Source organism: Ovis aries, chromosome 7 (genome assembly GCF_016772045.2).
Source record: "Ovis aries strain OAR_USU_Benz2616 breed Rambouillet chromosome 7, ARS-UI_Ramb_v3.0, whole genome shotgun sequence".
Lineage (NCBI taxonomy): Eukaryota > Metazoa > Chordata > Mammalia > Artiodactyla > Bovidae > Ovis > Ovis aries.
Window position 1 is genome coordinate 52,604,403 of NC_056060.1, and position 25,701 is coordinate 52,630,103.

General features: G+C 36.1%; 1 protein-coding gene across 3 annotated transcripts in view; it reads left to right on the top strand.

The window, feature by feature from the left end:
• The window catches only part of NEDD4 (NEDD4 E3 ubiquitin protein ligase), a 143,507-nt gene that overhangs the window by 46,396 nt on the left and 71,410 nt on the right, over positions 1–25,701 (top strand). The window contains exon 1 of one of the 3 annotated variants that reach the window (XM_012181488.5): positions 4,657–6,704. The exons of the other annotated variants lie outside the window; for them this stretch is intronic. Within the exon in view, the coding sequence (XP_012036878.2) occupies positions 5,157–6,704 (1,548 nt within the window). The 5' untranslated portion in view covers positions 4,657–5,156. Of the gene's footprint in view, positions 1–4,656; positions 6,705–25,701 lie in introns of those variants that run through there. 3 annotated transcript variants of the gene reach the window in all.

Sequence of the window (25,701 nt, forward strand, 5' to 3'; positions counted from 1 at the left end):
TCTCCTCTTTCAGTTTCATCAAGAGGCTCTTCAGTTCCTCTTCACTTTCTGCCATAAGAGTGGTGTTATCTGTATATCTGATGTTATTGATATTTCTCCTTGCAGTCTTGATTCCAGCTTGTACTTCATCCAGCCCAGCATCTCTCATGATGTACTTTGCATATAAGTTAAATAAGCAGGGTGGCAGTATACAGCCTTGATGTACTCCTTTCCCAATTTGGAACCAGTCAGTTCTTCCATGTCCAGTTCTAACTTGCTTTTTGACCTGCATACAGGTTTCTCAGGAGGCAGGTAAGGTGGTCTTATGTTCCAGTCTCTTTAAGAATTTTCCACAGTTTGTTGTGATCCACACAGTAAAAGGCTTTAGTGTAGTCAATGAAGCAGAAGTAGATGTTTTTCTGGAATTCTCTTGCTTTTTCTGTGATCCAATTTCTGGTTTCTCTGCCTTTTCCAAATTCAGCTTGAACATCTGGAAGTTCTCGGTCACATACTATTGAAGCCTAGCATGGAGAATTATGAGCATTTCTTTGCTAGTGTGTGAGATGAGTGCAATTGTGCGCTGGTTTGAGCCTTCTTCAGCATTGCCTTTCTTTGGGATTGGAGTGACAACTGACCTTTTCCAGTCCTGTGGCCACTGCTGAGTTTTCCAGATTTGCTGGCATATTGAGTGCAGCACATTAACTGCATCATCTTTTAGAATTTGAAATAGCTTGACTGGAGTTCCATCAACTCCACTAGCTTTGTTTTTAGTGATGCTTCCTAAAGCCCACTTGACTTCACACTCCAGGATGTCTAGCTCTAGGGGAGTGATCACACCATCATGGTTATCTGGGTCATGAAGATCTTTTTGTATAGTTCTTCCATGTATTCTTGCCACCTTTTCTGCTTGCCATCTTCTGCTTCTGTTAGGTCCATACCTTTTCTGTCCTTCATTGTGCCCATTTTTGTATGAAAAGTTCCCTTGGTATCTCTAATTTTCTTGAAGAGATCTCTAGTCCTTTCCATTCTATTATTTTCCTCTATTTCTTTGCATTGATCACTGATGAAGGTTTTCTTTTCTCTCCTTGCTATTCTTTGGACCTCTGTGTTCAGATAGGTATATCTTCCTTTTCTCCTTTGCCTTTCACCTCTCTTCTTTTCTCAGCTATTTGACTTCTCCTCAGACAACCATTTTGCCTTTTTTGCATTGGTTTTTCTAGGGGACGGTCTTGATCACTGCCTCCTGTACAGTGTCATGAACCTCTGTCCATAGTTCTTCAGGCACTCTGTCTATGAGATCTAATCCCTTGAATCTATTTGCCACTTCCACTATATAATCGTAAGGAATTTGATCTACCTGAATGCTGAATGCATTCATACCTGAATGCTCTAGTGGTTTTCCCTACTGTCTTCAGTTTAAGTCTGAATTTTGCAATAAGGAGTTCATGATCTGAGCCACAGTCAGCTCCCAGTCTTGTTTTTGTCACTGTATAGAGCTTCTCCATCTTCGGCTGCTACCCAAAGTGACATGTCTGTGTCACTACCCAAGAGCTATGTCTGCACACATCCAGTCTCTGAAGCCTTAGGAGACTCCTATATTTCGTATTCTAGGTGGACATGCTGTGCATCTCAAATTTAGTGGTTGTGTTAGTCAGGGTTATCCAGAGAATAAAAACCAATAGGATACACATACATGCACACAGAGAATGAGAGAGGGAGAGATAATGAGGTGGGGGGGATTGATTTATTTTAAGGCATTGGCAAGTCTGAAATCCATGAGGTGGTACCGGCAGGTTGCAGATTCAACCTGCCGTAGGAGTAAGGCATCTGAAATCTGTAGGGCAGGGCAGCAAACTGGAAGCTCAGGCAGGGTTTCTTGTTACAGTCTTAAGGCAGAATTGCTGCTTCCAGAAATCTGTCTTTTTTCTTAAGTCCTTTAACTGATTGAGGGCCACTACCACCCACTCCAATATTCTTGCCTGGAGAATCCCATGGACAGTGGAGCCTGGGAGACTATAGTCCATGAGGTTGCAAAGAGTTGGATATGACTGAAGTGACTTAGCATGTACACACAACTTATGGAGGGCATTTTGCTGTATTTAATATCTACTGATTTAAATGTCAGTCAAATCAAAAAAATAGCTCCATAGCAACACTTGGATAGGTGTTTGACTCAAAACTTAGCCAAGTCAACATGCGCAATTAAGCGTCACAGGGGTCAGTGACCTTCAGAGTTCTAGTCAATGATTAGTGTAATCCTGAGCCTGTCCGTAGGGGTATATAATCACATTTATCTTCTGTGTAGATAATCAAAAACTAAATATCTCAGAATGTGGGGTCCTGAGCTTCTGTCTAATCCTAAAATATGACCTGTTTCATTCTAGAATATAAAATGCTATATGATTTGCATAGATTCCTCCCAAGTGCGGTCTGCTATCACTCTCCAGCTCTTCTCCCCTTGAGGTTAGGGTTGATACTCCTCTCTTGGCATCTCTTGGCCAGGAGGCTACATCTTATCCCAGGTTCTCCAGGTTGCACACTGCTCTATTAGTGGTACAGATCCTGTACAGTCCCAGACCAGAGTTAGTAATGCAAACTGTTTAACCTTTCTAGAATTGAAACACAACCTAGAGTACAAGGAAGTGCATTTCATTTTCATACTTTTCCTTGGCTGAAGCCCTCTTTGCAAATGTTTCAAGTATTCTGCCTTCTTGTCCAGCTGCAGTATTTTGCTATTTCTTTAGAAGTGGTAACTAGATCTATCCACCATCCATCCAGCCTCATCTCTGGTGTTACTTGGTGCTTACATTGTTCCAGCGTGATCTCAGGGGAATCAGAAGATATGCTTAGTTGCGATCCTGAAAGCTTGAAATGTAGTTAGGGGACATGAAGCTGATATTTATAGTGAAGCTACTGTAGCTTTACTATAAGAGAAAGAGAAAATGCTTATTCAATTAATTATTTTAACACCCAAAAGAGATTTGCTGATAAACTGGAATTTTTAGACTACAGGCATGAGTGGTTGATCTCATTGATTAGCTTATTACAAATAATCCATTTATTGAGTCATCCCTAACTTAATTCTAGAAGGAAAGCTGAAGTTTTTTTGAAGGCATAGTAAAAAGATTAGGACTCTTTCTTCTATAAAGAAAAAAAGATTATAAAGGAATATGTACTGAAGTCTATAAAATCATAATGTAGATTATACCAAACCAAAAGAGCATAACAATTTTATTACTAAGTTTACAACTGTACACATTCTAAAACATAGTAGTATCTCATTCTAGTCAGAAATAGAATCTAGTAAATTCCATATTTCTGTTTTGTCCTGTCTTAATTGATTAAAAATGCTGTTTAGAAAATTATGATTGAGAACAGATATATCCTAAGTTTTCTTTTTTAAACAAAGTGCAAGTATATGTTTTACATATTTGCTTTTACTTAGGAAAAAAAGCTTACTTAGGAAAGTACAACTTGGGTGTAGTACCATGTGGTGTAAACAACTGAACTATTTTACTTTTTACTTTCCTATGAATGAGCCAGTATATATTTATTACTGGAGTTCCAGCTGTAAAATTCAGGTAAGAAGTTTAAATATACCCTAGAGTATTATTTTAAAATAAATGTGTTTCTTTCAAATAGAATACCAACCTTGGTCTATGACATTTAGGGGAGAAATTAAAATATTAAACTTTTATTACCTAGTAAACTGAAAATAAAGTAAAGGTTAAATAAATACAAAGCAGAAAAAAATGTATATATATACAAAATCACAACGTCTAAAAGGACAAACAGTTTACTGTTCTCTCCTGCGGGAGCTTTATCAGCAGTAGTAAGTAATTCCATCTTTAGGTCAGTGCTAGTACTCAAAAATGTAAACAAGTATGTACTTTGTCTATATAAAGAAATATGCCATACGGTTTATACTTCTTTATAGATATCAAACAACTAAATGAATTGTTTCAATGCACCAGTAGGGGCCAGCAAAGAGCTCTTAGAGTTTTTCAGAATAGAGTTGGCATTGAGATATGTTTATTTGATGTGTTAAATCCTTTTTAGACTTCTTTACTTACCACAACACTCTCTTAAGTGAATGAATTGCATAGACAGTGGAATAAAATATCTTGTGTGCTCAAACTATATTAGGGTATAGTTTTTCTGTCTAATCTGCATATATTTTTAATGGAATGTTTGCTTAGGCTATTTCTTGGCAGAGTTTTAATAGTCAAAATATAAATGGAATCATTTAAAGACTGTACTGCTTGGCTGGAAAGGCCTTAAAATTACAGGAGAAAATGCTTGGTGACAGCTTCTCACAAACGTTTTTTTTCTCAGACCTATGCTCAATTTTTGCAATGGTATTACTAGGCAAATTTTGTATTTCGATCCTTCAGCTTTCACTTTTTATAAGTACGTAGTGTTTTGGAAACTAAAATATTTATGTTTGGTTTAATGCTAAACTTTCAATTCACCCCCGCAGTTTTGGTGTTTCCAAATATATACAAACATTTGAACTTTCTCCTTTTAAAAATATTAACAGTCTATATTCCTTTCTACATTTACTAAGTTGACTGGATTCCTAGTATGGCCACTATTTGGAAATGCAATCCTTGATTTGATACTCAATTACATGGAGTTTCGTTCCTACCAACTTCCTGTAATTCTATCCCTATGGGTAAAAATATTAGTGGTCAAACTCTGCTGGAGAAAGTATAGGCACCGTGATTCACAGAGTTAAATGTTCATTTAGTAGAGCTGGAGTGAAAAAAATACTGTTTCAACTTGAAATGCTAGAAGATTGTTGTTCTTGTGTTACTCATTCATGCAAATTGGAGAAGGTATAATTGAAACAAGGTTGGCAGTGTTTGAGGCAGTGTGCTGCAGCTGAGCTCAGCTTAAAGGTCGCTGGAAATCAAGTGCTTTGTAAGTGAAGGCATTTTGACTACAAGCGATTCAAGACATTTTGGAAACGTCAGTCTCAGGAATGGGCCGTCTTTTTCTTTCATATGCTATCTGGTCTTTAAGATTTTGCTTAGGATAAAGACTACTACTTCTGAGCTCTTTCAGGCACACAAATGATTTTTTCTTTTGCTGCAGTGCAGCTGCTTCTAGCCTGTCTACCGACAGAGATCTTTGTTATGACTCTCAGCCCTTAACATGTTTGGAAATGAGAACAAATGGCACAAAGCTTACGATTGCACTTTGCAGCCAGAAGAAGCAATACTTATCCTTTGTCAGAAACCTCCGGAGATGATTTGGATAGCAGCATTCACATGTGCTTCACGAGACCAGCACGGATTTCAACGGCGAACGTGGTTCAAATGAAGCTGACTCCCAAACAGACTGCATTAGCTCCGTTAATAAAGGAAAACCTTAAGTCTCGGGAAAGATCATCTTTTCCTTCACCTGAAAATGTTCATAAAAAGAGCAGCTGTCTGCAGATATCATTACAACCAACAAGGTACAGTGGATGTCTTCAGTCTGGCAATGTCTTAGCTGATGGTGATGATGCTTCATTTACTTGTGTCTTAAAGGATGGCAGTGCTGTGGTTGATAACGAACTGAATGCCACGGATGATGGTAACCTCTTAAGCAGTCCTGCCATTTGCAGTGGTAGTCTTGGTAACTTTTCAGCCAGTGAAAATGGGTCTTACAGCAGCAATGGTAGTGATTATGGGTCCTGCACAAGTATCACCAGTGGAGGTTCATACACCAACAGTAGCATCAGTGACAGCAGTGGTTATACTTTTCCACCAACTGATGATACCTTTTTTGGTGGAAATTTATCTTCTGACAGCGCCTCCAATAGAAGTGTGCCAAACAGGAATACTGCTCCATGTGAAATTTTCTCAAGTACAAGTACAGTTCCCTTTGTCCAGGATGACTTGGATCATGGACTAGAGATTATGAAATTGCCAGTGAGCAGGAACTCGAAAATTCCACTAAAACGTTGTTCATCCTTAGTCATTTTTCCTAGGAGTCCTTCAAATACACCACCAACTTCTCCAACAAGTACAGGTACTCTTCCAAGCAAAGGATCCTATCAGACCTCACACCAGTTTATTATTTCTCCTAGTGAAATTGCCCACAGTGAAGATGGCACTAGTGCTAAGGGATTTCTTTCAACAGCTGTCAATGGACTTCGGTTATCCAAGACAGTCTGTACTCCCGGAGAAGTAAGAGACATACGACCTCTTCACAGGAAGGGCTCATTACAAAAGAAAATCATTATTGCAAATACTAGTCCAAATCAGACTGTCTGTGAACAGCCATCTGAAGGATATTCTTGTGTTTCACTGCATTTTACCCAACAGAAAGCAACTGCATTAGATTGTGAAGCAGCAAATGGTGATTGTAAACCAGAGATGTCAGAAACTGAGCTTAATTCTGATCCAGAGTTTATTAAGCTTATGCATAGGACATCTGCATGTTTACCATCCTCCCAAAATGTAGATTATCAAATAAATATCAGTGGACAGTTGGAAAGACCAAATTTACAGATAAACAAAAACCATGCTCTTTTACAGAGAAGTATTTCATTGGGGGGAACTTATCCAAATGTTTCCTGTTTATCTAGCCTTAAGCACAATTGTTCTAAGGGGGGACCATCTCAATTACTCATAAAGTTTGCATCTGGAAATGAAGGTAAAGTTGATAATTTAACCAGAGACAGCAACAGAGATTTCACAAATGAACTACCTAATTCTTTAAAGCATTCTTATAAGGTAAGTTTCCTTTGGTTTTGGAAAATGTTAGTTTATACTAGAATAGCTCTGTGAAATATTTGGTAAAATTTATTATAACTTGGCTGCTTTATATATTTTCTTGGTCCTTAGCTAGCAAGTACTTTGTAGTCATGAATTTGATATTTGTGAATCTGAAAAGTGCCTAATAGTTTTTTACTCTATTTATTATTTTATCAGCATACAAGATATGCATTAAAAAAAAACCTTTCCAAAGTGATTTAAGCCATAAAACATTCTGTAGCATAAGAACAGGCTTTAAATAATAATTTTTTAATAATATTTTGCCTTAGTATATTTTCCCTTAGTATATTTTCCCCTTGAGTGGCATGGTGTTTTAAAGTCTAACTCCGTATTTCATTCTTATTTTCAAAAATGCTCATTTAGTATTTATTTTAAAGCATTATAAATGCTTTAAGCATTAAGCATTTTGAAAAAAAAGCCCTTTTAAGCCCTCTTTAAGCATTATGAAAAAAAGTAAAATATAGAAAGCCACTTAAAGTATTAAACAGTAAAAAGTCTACTTAAATGTGAAACTTTTCTTATAGGTGAACATAGAGAAAATATTTCTTTGAAATACATATATTTATTTGATCATTGATAAAAACTATTATACTGAATGTTTAAAGCAGAGGAAAAATAAATGGTATTTGCATTTGTATATACCCTTAACCACAGGAATTTTGTTCCACCCTGTTTTTCTTTAGCTACCAGTTAAGGGTGCCTTCTAAAATGTAACTCATTCTTTCAATAATATTGAACTCTAAATTTTATATTTTTATGGTTTCAATTGCTAGGCATTTTCTAGTTATCTTATTAATTTGTTAATTTTGCTTTATTATAGTAGTAATTTAACTCCAGTGAATCTTAACCAAAACAGTTTTTTAGTGTAATTTGGCCATTCCAGAGTATTTTAAGTGTTTTGAACTTGAATAGATTTTTCAAATTTCTGTGTTTGGAAGATCTTGCCAGATTTTAGGAAATTTTAAAAGAAGTATTTCTGACTAAACCAATTCTAGATGACAGTACATGATAGTTTGAGGCAAAGAAACTTATCTGCTTATCTGTGTTTATATAACACTTACTATCAAAATTAAAGTGTTTTTTTAAATTTCTGGGCAAATAAAATATTAAATATTTGCTAATTTGTTTTTTCTCTTTTGAAATCTGATGAATATAATAATTCTTATTATCAATGCCCAGATGTTAATATAAGCAACTACTTTACTGAGGATGAATAAAAATCACATTTCATATTCTGATGTATGTTTTAGAATTATTAATTTTGTTTGCAAAACTTTTAAAACACTAACTGTTAGGAGATTATAATCCATTCAATTATTTTGTCTTCTAATAAAAGCAATTAAGTGATACTGTGAAAAAACACATTAGTAATTTGCTAATTGAATTACATGTACCTTATAAATTTATTTAACATTTAATGAAATAATTAACCTGATACAAATAATTGACCTAGAAATATTTATAAAAATATTCTTTAAAGAATTGATTTTGTGGTAATATTATAGTTTGTTGTTGTTGATACTTTTGAAAAAATGGTCTTTTTAATGTTTTAAAATTAAATTTGACTGCCTTTTGTGTGGCTAAAATATATACTTTCACTGGTTTTTCTTTAAAATTGAGTAAGCTAACTGAAACATATTTTGTGACAGCTGAATGCCTAGCTTTCTGCAGATTCTATTTTTTGTTAGATTATTCAATTATAAAATAGTTCAAGTGTGTAATTTGCTGGAAAGCTCTAAGTTGTTCTTCCTCTTAATGTTTATTAAACAACTTTTTATATAAGAATTGTAAACAACATAGGACCATTAAACAACACATACTAGATCTAAATTGATCTAATTGATTAGTGGTAAATTAAGGGCTTGTTTTAAGAGGAAAATAGTAATGTTGTTTTTTCTAAACATAGCAGTGACAACAATAATGGGGTTTTAGAAATAATCCTGTGTTTATCAATAATTATATATTAATCTAATTATAGTGTTATATTGTAACTCACTTATAAATAAACAGCTCCCAAAATATTTCCCATGACTCCAGTTAGTCTGGGTTAGTATTATGATATGCTGAGTCTGGATTCACATTTAACAAGTTGATATTAGAGTAGCATTTAGTAATGTCAGCTATCTGTACCCAGCAGCCGTGAAATTAAATCACTGCTTTGGTCAGGGACCCTGGTTTCTAAAACATGAAGAGGTCTACAGATTCTTTTCTTCAGTGTTTAGCGTCCAGTCTCTAGCAGAATAGTGTCCAGTCTCTAACTCTATAATCAACAGCTCATTAATAGCTAATTAGTTCAATCTAGTGAGAACTTTTATATGTATCTGCAACTTGGTTCTGTGTGTTGTTTACAATTTAGAATGAAGAAGAGACTTTGTAACCTGCATGATCATGTTTATTTCACTTATTTGGCTTCAAAGGATGTACCAATAACTGGCATATATTTATTGTATGTACTTTTTGAGAGACGATATTACTTTTGTAAAGGCTTTATAATCTGGAAGTAGGCATTTGACATTTTAACACTGTGTGTCTTATCAGCTTGATCAAGAGAGAGATTAAGTAGGTGAAATGGTTTTTATTCAGTTACAAAAATTACCACTAGATTTCTAAAATCTGTGTAATTGTTAGTTTACTCTGTTATTGTTTCACTTTCCCCTATCTATGTTTTAAAAATTTCCTGTGCTGTTAGGATGCTCAGAAATTTCATTGCCCTGTTATTTTAAATACTTCAACATTTGCCCCAGCTTGTTAATGTCTTCCATTCTTCATGTATATGCATATTTTTATCAGAAAGTTTGGCTTTACATTTTTCTTTTTATTGTAAAGGTTTTTGTTTATTTTCTGTTATTTAATCTCGGATAGGTAAATTGCTTAAGCCTGGTATGGTAGAACTTAAAAAAACTGTCTCAATTATTTCAAAGCCTTTAAAACTAATCTCAAGATTGTACATTTCAATAATATATTTAGTTGTTCTTCCCAAAATAACTGTTTTAAATATACACTATTTTCAGTGTTCCATTATTTTCTGTCCTCATTTTATTAACTTTAGCAGGATATTTAGAGACATTTGGTTACGTTTATTTTGAACACTTAATCTTTCCTATAAAAATCAATATAGTTTATAAATATTGACTCTAAAACTGTGATGCAACAATGTTAATGACCAGTTTTAGAAACTTGGCAAGAAGTATGTGCTTGTACATGTGCATTTCTTAGAACTGAAGAACTAAAATACTAATTTCAGGGTGGTTCAGGGAGCTAAATTGTTTTCTTCAGAAATATTTTGCATTTCTCTGGAGATGTTTCTTTAATTCATTCATCTAGCACATGTGTGAGTGCCTCCTGTTTGCCAGGCATGGACTCAAGCTCTGGGAATAAAAGATAATAAAGTACAATGTCTTCCTGGGGGAAATCCCATTCTCCTTAGAGACATATTGGTAGACAAGAAAAATCTCAGACTAAAATGTGATGTGCTGAAATAGAGCTGTATATGAAAAAGTGAGAAAAATGCAACAATATTTGTCTGAAGGAGAGGACTGGGTTGGTAGTCAAAGGCTTCACAGGGGAGGTGACATTTGAGCTGAATCCTAATGGGTGAGTTGGAGTTCCCCAGGCAGAGAATCAAGGAGGATATTTAGGGCAGGGATTCTCAATCTCAGCACTTTTTTGTTGTGGAGGGCTGTCCTGTGTCTTGTAGGATGTAAGCAGCATCCCTGGTGTCCATTTACTCAATGCCAGTGGCATCATCTCCCTCAGTTGTCACAATCAAAAAATGTCTCTGGACATGGCCAAATGCCCGCCAGGGGCAAACCTGACTGCTACTGGGACGCATTGCTGTAGGCAGAAGCAAGCACACATACAAGGCTGGAGGTGTGAAAGGACCGCACTGTAAGCAGTTCAGCATGACTGGAGTACACAAGAGTCCAGGATGTGGTCGATGGTAACTCTGGAAGTGGTGGGAGTTCCATTGCGCGGAGCACCTCATGCTGAAGGAAAGCAGCGTGTCTCCTGCCGATAGACAACAGTTAGGCGATGGAAGTTGTTATTGAGAGTGTAGCGTGCCTACTTTTGTGTTTTTAGATGATAATTTTTTTTATGACACCATGGATTATAAGTGAATTAAACTTTTCTTCACTTGGCCAACCAGGTGAATAGTGATGGCATGAACTAAGATAGGGAATTCAGGAGAAGGGGCCAGATTGGGAGGGCAAAGAAGAAACCATGAATTATTAAGTTTTTGTCCTGAGAAGTTGCCCTGGTAGTACTGCTGTCAAGTAGGGTAGTTGGAGATATGGGCTCTGGCTCAGGAGAGGAGTGAGAGCTGGAAATGTAGCTTGGGAGTTAAGCATCTAGTCAGACTTCGGTAAGGATGGACTGGAAAAAGCATGATAGTGAGATGGGAGGAGTGATAAATCAGAGTTCTGGGGGCTACTAACTTGGGAGAAACAGTGGAGGAGGAGATAAAAAGGAGAGTAAGAGTCACTAGAGGGGCAGAGAGGCCAAAGGAGCTTAGAGGCCTGAAAGAAAAGAGAGTGGAAAATTCAGGGCGGGCAGCACACAGTGCCATGGAATTTATGTGTCCACTGAGTGTAGGAGGTCTTCATGACTTTACTAGGAGTAGGCTCAGGAGGATAGTGTGAAAGCCTGGATGAGAAAAGAATGAAAGAGGTAAGGAAGCAAAACAGGCATCGCTTGTTTGCTCAGTGTCACAAAAATAGTCATGAGTTAGTGTAGACAAGGTTTATATTTAATGGCTACAATGTAGAGGACATGCATGGTGTTAGGCAGATATAATTGCCTAAGACAAATTGTCTGTTACAAGAATATTTCAGCCTGTTCTCTAGGAGAAAAAAAGTTCTGTAGCTCCCTGTTATTTCACCTTAGAACAAGAGAATAAGTGAGCACAGGCAGAGAAAACTGAAGTGGAGAGTCAGCAATATGAAATGAAGGGAAAAAATTAGGAGTGAAAATGTGAGATGGCCTATGAGTAGGCATAACTCTTGGTGAACAGCATTATTCAAATTTTCTCCTGCCCCTCCCTTCCACCAAAAATAAGACAAAACAAAAATAGAGCTTCTAGGTAGAAAACAAGTCAGGGTTTAAGGCTGCTTCCTAGACACTACTTGGAGAAGAGGCCCTCTGTCTTTCTGTCACCTGCTTCTTCCAGGATATGGAGCCCACTGCAGCTACCTGTTGTGAGGCCAGTCCCTTCTAGATCTTCTCTCCCCTTATAGGGAACAGGATAGATGAGAAGAAGCTAGGATCAGAGCCTTTGTGGGCAGAAGGGTCTTGGCAGAGTCCCTGGGTGTGGCTGCCAATGTGTTGAGGTCAGGAAGATGGTTAGCAGAACAAATGAGTTCTGAGAAAAGGATCCAATGATCTTGTCAGCATATCCACAAAATACCTGAAATCTTGCTCAAGTGTGTGGTTGGGTTATTCTTTGTTGGCCAAATGTGAGACTGGAAGGCTATGCTCAGGTAAAGACCCAACACTGAGAGATACAAGAGCTTTTCAAAATAAGAGGTGAACACATCTGTGCTTGTTCAGTGAGATACTGGGAGGAAGCTCTCGACATAGCAGCAGCTGTTGGAAAGTAATTTTACTTTCACTGAAACTTAAAAAACCTGTATAATATAAGTAGAGCAGCTCTGAGAACTTGGAAGGGCAAGAAACTAGCATGTTTATGTACCTTATAACCCAATTCATGGGTGGGTCATAATAAAGAACACCTTGACCAAAAGATCCCATGATGTTTCTAGTGAGGTTCTGGAATATCTAGGGGTGGGGGGAGGATCATGCTTTCTCTTGATTTAGATATATTACATCTAAGATAAAACTGTAACACTTAAAAAATTTTATTACCAAGCAAAAAGAAGTTTATATCAAAAATATTGGTGGTATAAGGGACAATGTCTTTAAATGCAGTTGTTCATTAAATACAGAAACATTCTTAACTGAATTTTTATCTTTTGTCCTTCTTGCCAAAGCTGAGTATAGCATTTTATGATATAGCTAAAATAATAAATCTAGGACTGCTTCCTTTTTTCTCTCTTTTCTCTCAAATGTTTGTTGGTAAGCTGCCTTCTAATGCTTTAAGGATTGCAATTAGAGAATAGTTCATGAGGTCATCGTTTGGACTACCAATTTTCAAATTTTCATGTGTGTGTACATCTCCTAGAAATCTTATTAAAAGGCAGATTATGGTATAGTAGGTCTGAGTGGGGCCTGAGGGTTCTGTATATCTAACATGCTTCCTAGGTCATACCAATGCTGTTAAAATTCCTCAAACACACTTTGAGAAGCAAGACTTAAGACCATTAAAAAATGAGAACAATAATACAGTTCATAGTTGAAATATCCAGCGAGTCTGTCTTCCACTTTTGCATAAAGAACAACTGTATGTATACCATGGTCAGGGCTAAGCTGATTTGCAGGACGTTTTAAATCCACTTGGACATTTACACTAGTTATTGGTTGAGACTACATAATACAGAAGAGATTGTTTGGACCAAAAGCCATTCAAGAGCTCAGTTTAGGGTACTACTGAGAATGTTTGAATCTTACATTGGTTTATGTAATGAAATGAAATGCCATCTATAATCAGTGCTTACTATGAGCTATCCTTTTGATAGATCTATAAGGAGAAAGTGAAAAAAAATCCTTTATGTGTAATTTTGTGATGCTACTTAAATGTATATATTCCTTCTTAAGCATAAATTGATATATGAAAATCTTAGGAACTGATCGGAGCAAGTGAAGAAATCTTATTGGTAGCTGAGTTTTTATGGTCTTTATGGCCTAAATTCAGGAAGCCTATGTGTATGTCAGTTCAGTTCAGTTGCTCAGTCGTGTCCGCCTCTTTGTGACCCCATGAGTTGCAGCACATCAGGCCTCCCTGTCCATGACCAACTCCCGGAGTTCACTCAGACTCATGTCCATCGAGTCAGTGATGCCATCCAGCCATCTCATCCTCTGTCGTCCCCTTCCCCTCCTGCCCCCAATCCCTCCCAGCATCAGAGTCTTTTCCAATGAGTCAACTCTTCACATGAGGTGCCCAAAGTACTGGAGCTTCAGCTTTAGCATCATTCCTTCCAAAAGAAATCCTAGGGCTGATCTCCTTTAGAATGGACTGGTTGGATCTCCTTGCAGTCCAAGGGACTCTCAAGAGTCTTCTCCAACACCACAGTTCAAAAGCATCAATTCTTCGGCGCTCAGCCTTCACAGTCCAACTCTCACATCCATATATGACTACTGGAAAAACCATAGCCTTGACTAGATAGACCTTAGTCGGCAAAGTAATGTCTCTGCTTTTGAATATGCTCTCTAGGTTGGTCATAACTTTTCTTCCAAGGAGTAAGTGTCTTTTAATTTCATGGCTGCAGTCACCATCTGCAGTGATTTTGGAGGCGCCCAAAATAAAGTCTGACACGGTTTCCACTGTTTCCCCATCTATTTCCCATGAAGTGATGGGACCAGATGCCATGATCTTCGTTTTCTGAATGTTGAGCTTTCAGTCAACTTTTTACTCTCCTCTTTCACTTTCATCAAGAGGCTTTTGAATTCCTCTTCACTTTCTGCCATAAGGGTGGTGTCATCTGCATATCTGAGGTTATTGATATTTCTCCTGGCAATCTTGATTCCAGCTTGTGCTTCTTCCAGCCCAGCATTTCTCATTATGTGCTCTGCATATAAGTTGAATAAGCAGGGTGACAATATACAGCCTTGACGTACTCCTTTTCCTATTTGGAACCAGCCTGTTTTTCCATGTGTGTGTGTTTAGTCACTAAGTCATGTCTGACTGTTTGCGTATCCATGGACGGTAGCCTGCCAGGCTTCTCTGTCCATGGGATTTCACAAGCAAGAATACTGGAGTGGGTTGCCATTTCCTTCTCCATCCGGGAGTATAAAAGACGTTAAATATTTCACGTTAAGCAATGAGAAAAAGGGAGCATAGCAAGAAAAAAGTTGAAGGTGGGGAGATAGGCAGGCAAAGAGGCAGGCAAATATAAATTTTCTAGAATTGGTTGAATCTAGAGAAGGGGTTAGCAAATGAATAATCTTTTCTGGGCTCTCATTTACTAGAATATTGTTCCCTAAATCAGAGACTGCTAGATCCTTAGTACCTAGAACAGTGCATAGCTCAAAATAGACACTCATTAAGTATTCATTAAATTAATGATCGAAGCCAAGGGACCCTTTGTAATGGGGTATAGATGGCTGTAGAATCTGGTAGGTGACTAGAATCTGAGGGTGACCAGACAACCTCGCACAAACAGATAACCAAACTGGGATATCTGAGGGATGACTGTAATGATGAGTGGGAGCTTCTTGATGCTTCATCCTCTGCTTGAAAGAGTGGCACTCTTAAATGAATACCTTGTCCCTGGGGTGGATGCCAATGGAATATTATGACCGTGACTCAAGGATTCGTTTCCACAGTGGAGTCTGATTCATAGCCTACATATTCCACTAACTGGTGCCGTAGAACTGTGTGTCTGGGTAGAGGCTCAGATCAAGTTTTCTAAAAAAGAAGATGGAATGGATCAGAAGTTTTAAGAATATTTAAACACAGGCCATTTGACTAGCTTTTAAGTTCATCTTTGTTTAATAAAATGATTTCATTTCAGACTTGATGTAACAGCTGATTTCTCACCATTTTTCTTGGGGTTTTAAGTAACTGTTTTAGCTAAGAATGACCTTTACCTTTTGTACCAAGGCTGAAAGACTGAACCCTCTTAAGGAGTCTCAGAGCTTAATGGAAACTCAAGTTATCTTCTAAGCAAATGAGTTTAACAAGTATTTATCAGAAATAGAATATGTGCCTACTGTGAGTGGCAAATATTATTCCTGGCTTTGAAGAGTTTGTGCTTTAGACAAGAAGACAGCATTATCTGTTTAAATAAAGAACCAGAAAACAACATAATGTATAATAATGTTCATACGCCTACTTCAGGCAGGTAAACACCTAAACTCTGAGTTATGGGTTTGTCTATATAATTTTTAACTAATTCAAATTTTTGTCAAGATGACACAGATGCTTGTTTTAAAACTCAGGTGTTTTCTTACTGAAGATTTCCTTTCTGCCTTTTTCTCTGTGTTCCCTCTCCCCAGAATTCCTATTAGCCCAAGTTTGTACATCTTGGATTGATCTTATAATTTGCTTTTCTCTTCTGTTTCCTGTTTCTTTGCCTCCTTATTTTGCTTTCTGGAAGATTTCCCCCAAATGTTCCCTAGTCTTTAATTTTAAAATTTTGGTTGCTTTAGTTCCTAAAGTTCTATCTTGTTTTCTGATGATTCCTTATTTTTATTCTTGCTTTAGAAGTGCAGTCTCTTATTTCTCTGAGAATATTTTACTTAAGGCTTTTTCTTTTGAGTTTTGTTATGGGTCCTACATTGTGTCTGGTTCCTGTGGGTCACTTTGCTGCTGTTGTTTGTTTCTCTTTGTTATTAGATGAAAAATTTCCTCCAGGTGTCTGGTGAACCTTGGCTGTCTGTTCATATTTGAGAGTGAGTCACTATGAAGCTATCTGGATGCTCTGTAATTGGGTGAGGCTTTTCAGATGGTAAGCTTCATTGTCAGGAGTCTTCTAACTGTCAGTAACTGGAGGTCTTGTCTCAGAGGTCACTTTCTCCAGAGAAGAAACTTGCAATGATTGCCCAGTTATGTTTCATAGCTGTGGTGAGTGATAAACTAGGAATGGAGGTGATTTATTTCACCAGTTCTGAAACTAAGTTAATTCAAGGTAAATCATGCCTTTAAAGTGATATTTACTTATCAAATTCTTAAGATACTAATTATAATTTAATTAATATACAGTCCGTAAGGTGCCTGATTTGCATAACTTGTCTGAAATACATTGTGTATATATATTCTAGAGGTGAAGATGCTCCCAGAAAGACCAGATTTAAACATCCTTTATAATAGAATATGTGGTTTCCTAAACACATCTCCCAACCTCTTAAATTCTTGGCAGTATATTTAAATGTAAATGGGGGTGCCTGTTCTCAGAGGAAGAGGATAGAGCTGTTAAAACTGTATTTTGGTACAGACAGACAGAAGGGAGAGGAGACCAGAATGCCCCCATGGTGGAGTAGAACATTGGATGCTCACTGGCTCACTGGCATGACATCATCTCAACTATGATTGTTTTAACTTGGACAAAATTCTGATATATTCCTCTTTTTTTTCCCCTTTAAAAAATAGACTTCATTTTAAAAAATTTTTATTGGGGTATAGTTGCATCACCAACTCAAAAGACATGAATTTCAGCAAAGTCCAGGAGATAGTGGGATGGATGAGCCTAGCATACTACAGCCCATGGAGTTACTAAGTCAAACATGACTTAGCAACTAAACAACAGATAGTTGCTTTATAATGTTGTGTTAGCTTCTGCTGTATGGCAAAATGAATCAGCTATATGTATGCTTATGATATGTTCTTTTTTAAACTTTGACCCAATATCTGTGAAAGGTTGAATCAGTCAACATATCGTGTTATGTACCACATTTCAAAAAACTCTTTGTGTTAGTGATTATCTCCATATTACAAATAAGAGAAAAAGATCAGAAAAGTTAAAAATTATTTAGTCAGGATCATGTCAAATAAATGTCATATTTGGACCAAAACTCAGCTCCAGTGTTGTATTCTAAAGCCCTTTTCTGCATTTCTAACCAGGAAGACTTCATTCCACACTGCATTAGGGGAAATCTACAAGATAAATAAAACTGCTTGGGGAAGGTTATTCTAGTAAAAATAAAAGGACAAAAAGAGAGTTGTCTAAAGGAAAATTTCCACTTAGGCTGACTACTACCTGATGAATAACTTTTACTCTCTGAAGAACAGATCAAATCCTGTTCAAGTCCAAATCAAGTCCTTTTTTCTTGCCATTGTTGAGTGAAAGTGAGGTTCAGGGATTATTTAAGCATATTTCTAGAGAACCAGTTTATCTTTCAGACTTTTCTTTTTCTTTTCTTCTGAGTTGTGATCCAACACTTATAATTACTTTCTTCTTCCTGATTAATTTTATGATCAAATAATGCATTCTGTGTGTTTCTACCTCCTACAACACTCTTTGAGTTTTATTTCTCTTCAATAACTATTATATCATAAACTACCTAAATCATAGTAAACCATAGGTCTTTTTTTTTCTCAAATATTTTTAAAGTTTTTATCATGGAAAATTTCAAACACGCACAAAAGTAGAAAGAATAATGCAGTGATCCCCCATGTATGCCCACAGTGAACTCTTGAGTTTCAGTAGTTACTAACATCTTGTCAATCAGGTAATCCATTTTTCCCCTTCCTTTTAAAATTAATTTTTACTGGACTATAGTTGATTTACAATGTTGTGTTAGTTTCTGCTAAGTGAGTCAGTTATACATACATATATATGTACATTCTGTACTATACAGTAAGTTCTTACTAGTTGGGGTCACACAGAGTTGGACACGACTGAAGCAACTTAGCAGCAGCAGTGTGTATATGTCAGTCTCAATCTCGTAATTTATCCCTCTCCCCCCACCCTATAGCCAGGAGATTGTCTTCTACATCTGTGACTCAACTTCTGTGCTGTAAATAGGTTCATTTGTACCATTTCTTTAGATTCCACATATAAGCGATATAATACGGTGTTTGACTTTGTCTGACTCACTTCACTCACTATGACAATCTCTGGGTCCATCCATGTCACTGCCAATGGCATTATTTTGTTCCTTGTTATGGCTGAGTAATATTCCATTGGTACCATGTCTTCTTTATCCGTTTCTCTGTCAATGGACATTTAGGTTGGTTCCATGTCCTCCCCTCCTTTATTTTTTATTTTTTTTTAGTAAATCCCATATATCTTATAATTTTACCCATAAATACTTGGAGTGCATCTGTAATGGAGAAGGACTGTTTAAATATACAAAGTACCATGCAGTCATCATTTTTAACAAAATTAACAGTAGTTCTGGACTGTTTTGACTGGATCTCTTTCTAAATCATCTAGGTCATCTTAGTATTGACATAGCTCTCTCCTTTAACATGTATCTGTCTAATTCTTCATCTGTGTTATGATGTTCATTCACTTTGGGGCTGAGTAAGCCAATTATTAGGCATAGGATTTTCTATTTCTTTAATCAGATAATTTTTGATAATATGTTTGTTACCAACATGATTGAGGCTGTCTTCAGAACCTAAAAGAAAAGTTAGAATTAGGACTTAGAGCTGATCACCTAACTACACCTTACCTCCACCTTAATTACCACAGAGCTGCCTTGAGAGTTCAAATATCTGGGATATCTACCTTCCTAATTCCCTGGTAGTGTGAAAATGTGCTCAATAACGAATTAGCTGTATTAATTCCTCTTAAAGCTTCTCTGCATCTTAATTTCATGTTTAGGGAATGAGAAGGATATGAAACTTGTTTTGAAGATCGGAAATTTTTTATCTGTTTGGCAAATAGTTGGTGCTCAGTAAAAAATGACTATTATTGTTTGCCTTATAGTGTTGTGAGAGTATATGAAGGTGTACTTTAAACTATAAGGTAATACAGTGCATAACATAATAGTTATTTTTTATATGTACAATCTGAATCATATATAAGTCTAAGAATCCAGGTTGACAGTTAAGTAATAGGAAATTAAAAGATGCTTGCTCCTTGGAAGAAAAGCTATGATAACCTAGACAGCATATTAAAAAGCAGAGACATTAGTTTGCTGACAAAGGTTCATCTAGTCAAAGCTATGGTTTTCCAGTAGTCATGTATGGATGTGAGGGTTGGACTATAAAGAAAGCTGAGCACCGAAGAATTGATGCTTTTGAACTGTGGTGGAGAAGACTCTTGAGAGTCCCTTGGACTGCAAGGAGATCCAACCAGTCCATCCTAAAGGAATTAGTCCTGAATATTTGTTGGAAGGACTGATGCTGAAGCTGAAACTCCAGTACTTTGGCCATCTAATGTGAAGAACTGACTCATCTGAAAAGACCCTGATGCTGGGAAAGATTGAAGACAGGAGGAGAAGGGGAAAACAGAGGATGAGATGGTTGGATGGCATCACCAACTTGATGGACATGAGTCTGAGCAAGCTCCGGAAGTTGATGATGTACAGGGAAGCCATGTGTGCTGCAGTCCATGGGGTCGCAAAGAGTCGGACGCAACTGTGTGACTGGACTGATTGAACAGGAAACACATGAAAAGGACACATTAAAAAGTAGTGTGAAAATACAGACTAGAAATCTGGGGAAGCATTTCTTTCCAAGACTCTAAACCAAATATCAATATATATTTTTCAAATGAACACAGTTTTTCCAAAGCCCTATTAAAAATTAAAGCTCAGATCTTTTCACTTATACTCAGTTTTGACTATGCATATTCTTGGAGACAAAACTTTGTCAAGACTTGATATTCAAAAGGAAGAAATAACTCAGCAAATTAATAGAAGAGAATTAAAATCTAGAAAACCCTCCAAGTGGACCACAAACCACTTTTTATGCAGTAACTGGTAGTGCTAAAGAAAGTGGTCCTATTATTTTTCCCCCCTCATTGAAAATGCTGATTCATAAGAGACAGCCTTACTTATCTTATGTCATTGACAGAGTCAGCTTCTAGCCCTAAGGTGATAGATTCCTTCTGTTCAATTTGTAGACTAAACAATTCCAGACTTCTCAAAAGGTGTATTTTAAATAGACTTTATTTTTTTAGAGCTAAGTTTTAGATTCATAGCATTAGTGAGCAGAGGTACAGAGATTTCCTATATTCCCTACCCTGGCCTATGCAGCCTCCTCCATTATCAGTATTCCCCACCAAAGTGGTACATTTATTACAGTCAGTCAATTTTGACATATCACTATCATCCAGAGTCCATAGTTTAATTTAGGGTCCATTCTTGGTGGTGTATATTCTGTAGGTTTGGACAATTTTAAAATGTCATGTACCCACGATTATAGTGTCATACAGAGTAGTTTCACTGCCCTAAAAATCCTCTGTGTTTTGCATCTTTATCCCTCCATCCCCTGTCCCTGGCAACCCATAATCTTTCTGCTTTCCCTATAGTTTTGCTTTTGCCAGAATGTCACATAATTGAAATTATACAGTATGTAGCCTCTTCAGTTGGGCTTCTTTAACTTAGTGTTAATAATACTCATTTAAGTTTCCTTCATCCTTTTATATAGTTTGATAACTGCTTGTTTTTTTTTTTAGTGCTAAATAATATTCTATTGTCTGTATATACCCTGGGTCTCCCTGGTAGTTCAGCTTGTAAAGAATCCACCTGCAATGCAGGAGACCTCAGTTCAGTTCCTGGTTCGGGAAGATCCACTGGAGAAGGGATAGGCTCCTCCCTCCAGTATTCTTGGGCTTCCCTGGTGGTGCAGCTGGTATTCCACTGTCTGTATATACCTTAGTTTATTCACCTACTGAGGAACATCTTGGTTGTTGCCAAGTTTGGGCAGTTGTGGATGAACCTGCTATAAATATCTGTGTGCAAGTTTTTGTGCAGATGTAATTTTTCAGCTTCTCTGGAAATATCCCAAGGAGTGTGATTGCTGGATCATATGGCAAGAGTAAGTTTAATTTTTTTAAGAAACTACCCAGATGTCTTCTGAAATGGCTATATTCATTTTTTTAATATACATTTATTAATTTTAATTGGAAGTTAATTACTTTACAATATTGTATTGGTTTTGCCATACATCAACATGAATCCACCACAGGTATCCCACCATCAATGAGTAAGAGTTCGTATCGTTCCATATCCTTACCAGCATTTGGTGTTGTCCGTATTCTGGATTTTGGTCATTCTTATATGTATGTAGTGTTTCACTATTGTTTTAATATGCATTTCCCTGATGACATATGATATTATGCTTATATGCCATCTGTATATCTTCTGAGGTGAGGTGTCTGCTAATGTCTTTGGACCATTTCTTAGTCATGTTACTTTCCTGTGGCTGAATTTTCAGCATTCTTTTTATATTTGGATAATAATCCTTTACAAATGTATTCTTTGCAAGCATTTTCTCCCAGTCGGTGGCTTTTCTTTCATTCTTTTGACAGTGTCTTTCAGAGAGTAGAAGTTTCTAATTTTAAGTCCAGTTTATCTGTTACTATATTTCTTTCATGAATCATGCCTACATTTAAAAGGTCATCACCAAACCCAAGGCCATCTAAATTTTCTGTTATGTTATCTTATAGGATTTGTATAACTTTACATTTAGGTCTGTGAACCATTTTGAGTTAATTTTTATGAGGGGTGTAAGTTCTGTGTCTAGATTCATGTTTTTTGCATGTGAATGTCCCATTGTTTCAGCACCATTTGTTGAAGAGACTATCCTGCTCTTTGCCAAAAACCTACATATTTATGTGGGTCTATTTCTGGGGTTTCTATACTATTCCACTGATGTGTTTGTCTTTCACCAATGGCACACTAGAATATTATAGTTTTACAGTGAGATACTATCAGTCCTCCAACTTTGTTCTTGTCCCTTAATATTTTGTTGGCTGTTCTGGGTTTTTTGTGTCTCTAGATAGTAAGCTTTAGAATCAGTTTTCAATAGCCACAAAGTAGCTTGCTGACATTTTGATTGGGATTGCCTTGAATTTATATGATATCTTGACAATATTAAGTCTTCCTATCCATGAACATAGAGTATCTCTCCATCTATTTAATTCTTCTTTGAATTCATTCAACAGAGTTTTGTAATTTTCCTCATATAGATCTTGTATGTATTTTGTTAAGTCATTTCTTAAGTATTTCATTTTGGGGAGTGCTATTGTAAATAGTACTGTGTGTGTGTGTGTGTTTTTTAATTTAAAATTCTACTTGTTCATTGCTAATATATAGGAAAACAATTGACTTTATTATCCTTTTAGTCTGTGACCTTGCTATAATTGCTAATTAGTTCAGAAGTTTTTTGGTCATTTTTTTTAGACTTATTTTCTACAAAGATGCTCATGTCATCTGCAAATAAAGACAGTTTGTTTCTTCTTTTCCAATCTGTATATGTTTTATTTCCTTTTGTTGTCTTATTACATAAACTAGGACTTCAGTACAGTGCTGAAAAGGAGTGGTGAAGGGGCACATCATTTATTTGTTCCTGATCTTAGTGGAACAAGATCTAGTTCCTGATCTAGTTTCTCACCAGTTAGTGTGATGTGAGGTGTAGGTTTTTTTGTAGATGTTTCTAATCAAGTTGAGAAAGTTTCCCTCTGTTCCTAGTTTATATCATGAATTTGTGTTGGTTTTTGTTAAATGTTTTTCCTGCACCTATTGTTATGATCATGTGATTTTTCTTCTTTAACCTGTTGATATGTTGGATCACATTAACTAATTTTTGAGTATTGAAATAACTTTACAAACTTGAGCTAATACCACTTGGTTGTGGTGTATAATTCTTTTTACACATTGTTGGCTTTAATTTGCTAATATTTTTTTGAGAATTTTTACTGCTATATTCATCAGAGATATTGGTCTGTGCTTTTTTTTATATATAATGTATTCATTTAGTTTTGATATCAAGGTAATGCTGGTTTCACAGAATGAGTGATTGATTCACTTGATTTTGTCTTCTGAAAGAGTTTGGTGTAATTATCTTCTGAAAGAACTGAAAGAATTTCTTTTTTAAATGTTTGGTAGAATTCATCAGTGAATTCCTCTGGGCTTGGTGCTTTCTGTTTTGTTAGGTTATTAATTACTGATTTATTTTATAGATAAAGGCCTATTCAGGTCATCTATTAATAGTTGCTTTAAGATATCATAATTTTTTACTAATAGCATTGTTTTCATTTAAATGAGCTTATAATATTTGAAGACATTAAAATAAATATCTTATTTAGTGAAAGTTACATTGTAATTTGATTTTTATTTTATTTTTTATCTTTAGGAATCAAATAACCTAACAGTTATCTCTACTTTTTAAATGTTTTCAACAAAAGGTTACTTTTACAAAAAGGGAACATATCCTTGAAGCCCATTTATCTTGATATTAAAATATTTGGTTGGCAGTTTTCAATAAGGTAAAAGCAAAGTAACTCACCATTGTAATTTCACATTTATCTGGTTACTCTCTTTAGGAAATTCATAAAAACTGAATTTTATACAATTCATATAAGCCATTCAGTTTTGTCCATCTAGTGTCCATCTTATGGCTATTCTTCCCTTTAACTTAAAAAAACTATATATTAATATTTGGCTGTTAGGATTTTTGTTAACTTTCTAAAATTAGTTTGGATATCATCTGAATTATCATTTGTAGCTTTTATCAGACAGGTGATAAAACTGCTCTAATGTATTGATGGAAACCAATCAGCTCTTTTTGTTCAAAATGTATAATCTGAGTTTTCCCAAGCTTCATTAGGCACAGGGTACCAGTGCAGGCAAAATAGCAGTTGCAACCCAAGTTTAAATGACTTACCAATTTTCTTCTGCCCATGAAAGATGCAAGGCAGGTATGAAGTACTCTTCAGTATGGCTAGAGTTCCCAAGAGATGGTTTCCATGCGTTCCTGAATACTAGTGCTGTCATCATTGCTGCTGTCTTTTCAGGCGTTGTTGCTTTGGGTACTGCTACATTCTACTGGGATGCAGTTTCTCCTTCTTTTCTTAGGGTGACTTCTTAGGAGCATTCTTAAAAAGCTTAACTCAGCCTTTCCTCAGGTATGATGAGCTAACCTAATAATAATAAAAAGAAAGGAGTCCTGATTCCAAATACAGTATAGTGGAGAAATCAGTCAATTCAGGGAAAACTTATGAGTCCCTGATAAAGAACTAAAATCAGTCTTGAAACCAGAAAGTACTGCTTTACTGAAAATTCTTCTAGAACGTAACTGTTCAGTACAGTAACTCCATATGGCTAGTGAGGTTTAAATTAGTTTAAATTAAGTAAAATTTAAAATTCTTAACCTGATTTGCACTAGATACACCAATGCCCACATGTGATTAGTGGCTACTGCATTAGATAGCGTAGGTACAGAATATTTCCCTTATTGCAGAAAGTTCTAATGGACAAAGTTCCTCTAGAATATTACATTTCAAGCTACAAGCCACTGACACCTCTGTAACTTTGACAGTGCTCCAGTGTACTGAGGAAGGCGCCTAAAGCTACAGTGCTTGGTAGTTGATATGGGTGAAGGAGTGAAACCACATTCCAATGGCCTTATTTTTCTCTACTAGTACCTGCCTTGCTGTTCAAGAAGAAAAATTTGGTTTTAAAGAAATCCACTGAGTTCTTATTTTCTAAAACAATAGTAACTAACCCACATCTTCTTCCCACTACCCCATTTTCACTGATACATTATTTTCTTCAGTAAACATTATATGAGCTTTTAGCTCTTGGAGAAACTTAAAAATCTATTTATAGATCCGCTAAAGTACACTTGATCAGATAAATAGGTAATCAAATTATAAGAATAATCAGTTTCTACTTCTGAATTATGAAAACTTAGAAAGAGTTGTTTATTTCAAAAAGTTAATATTATTAGAGAAAATATTTCATCTTATCACTGTATAGATACTATTGTACCAAGGTTTACTTAAAGAAGAAGAGGAAAAATCTTTGGGGGAATCATTTGATAATTAATTATTTTCTTGTTCTTGAGAGCTGTTTTTGGCCAGTCCCTTCAGGTTTTGTCCAAATGTGTTCATTTTGCTGACAATCAACCTTTGAAAATATTTGCCAGCCACTGTGCATTTTTTGTGCTTAATATTATTTTAATACTATTTGCTGATGATTAGGGAAAATGCGGTTGAAACAGCAGATCACAATCAAAAAGCAGATTTTGCTTTTTAAATGGCTTTTGTTGTGAAACACAAAAGAATAGAAGACATCCTCCCAACTTTCGATAAGCCTATCTTAGCACGGCAGTCAAATGACATATAAATATATGTATATAATGATTTGAATTGTAGAAGAGTTGAAATGATTGTAGCTTCAAGGCTGTTTGCTCATGAATCAAGGGAGTTTGTGGGAGGATCAC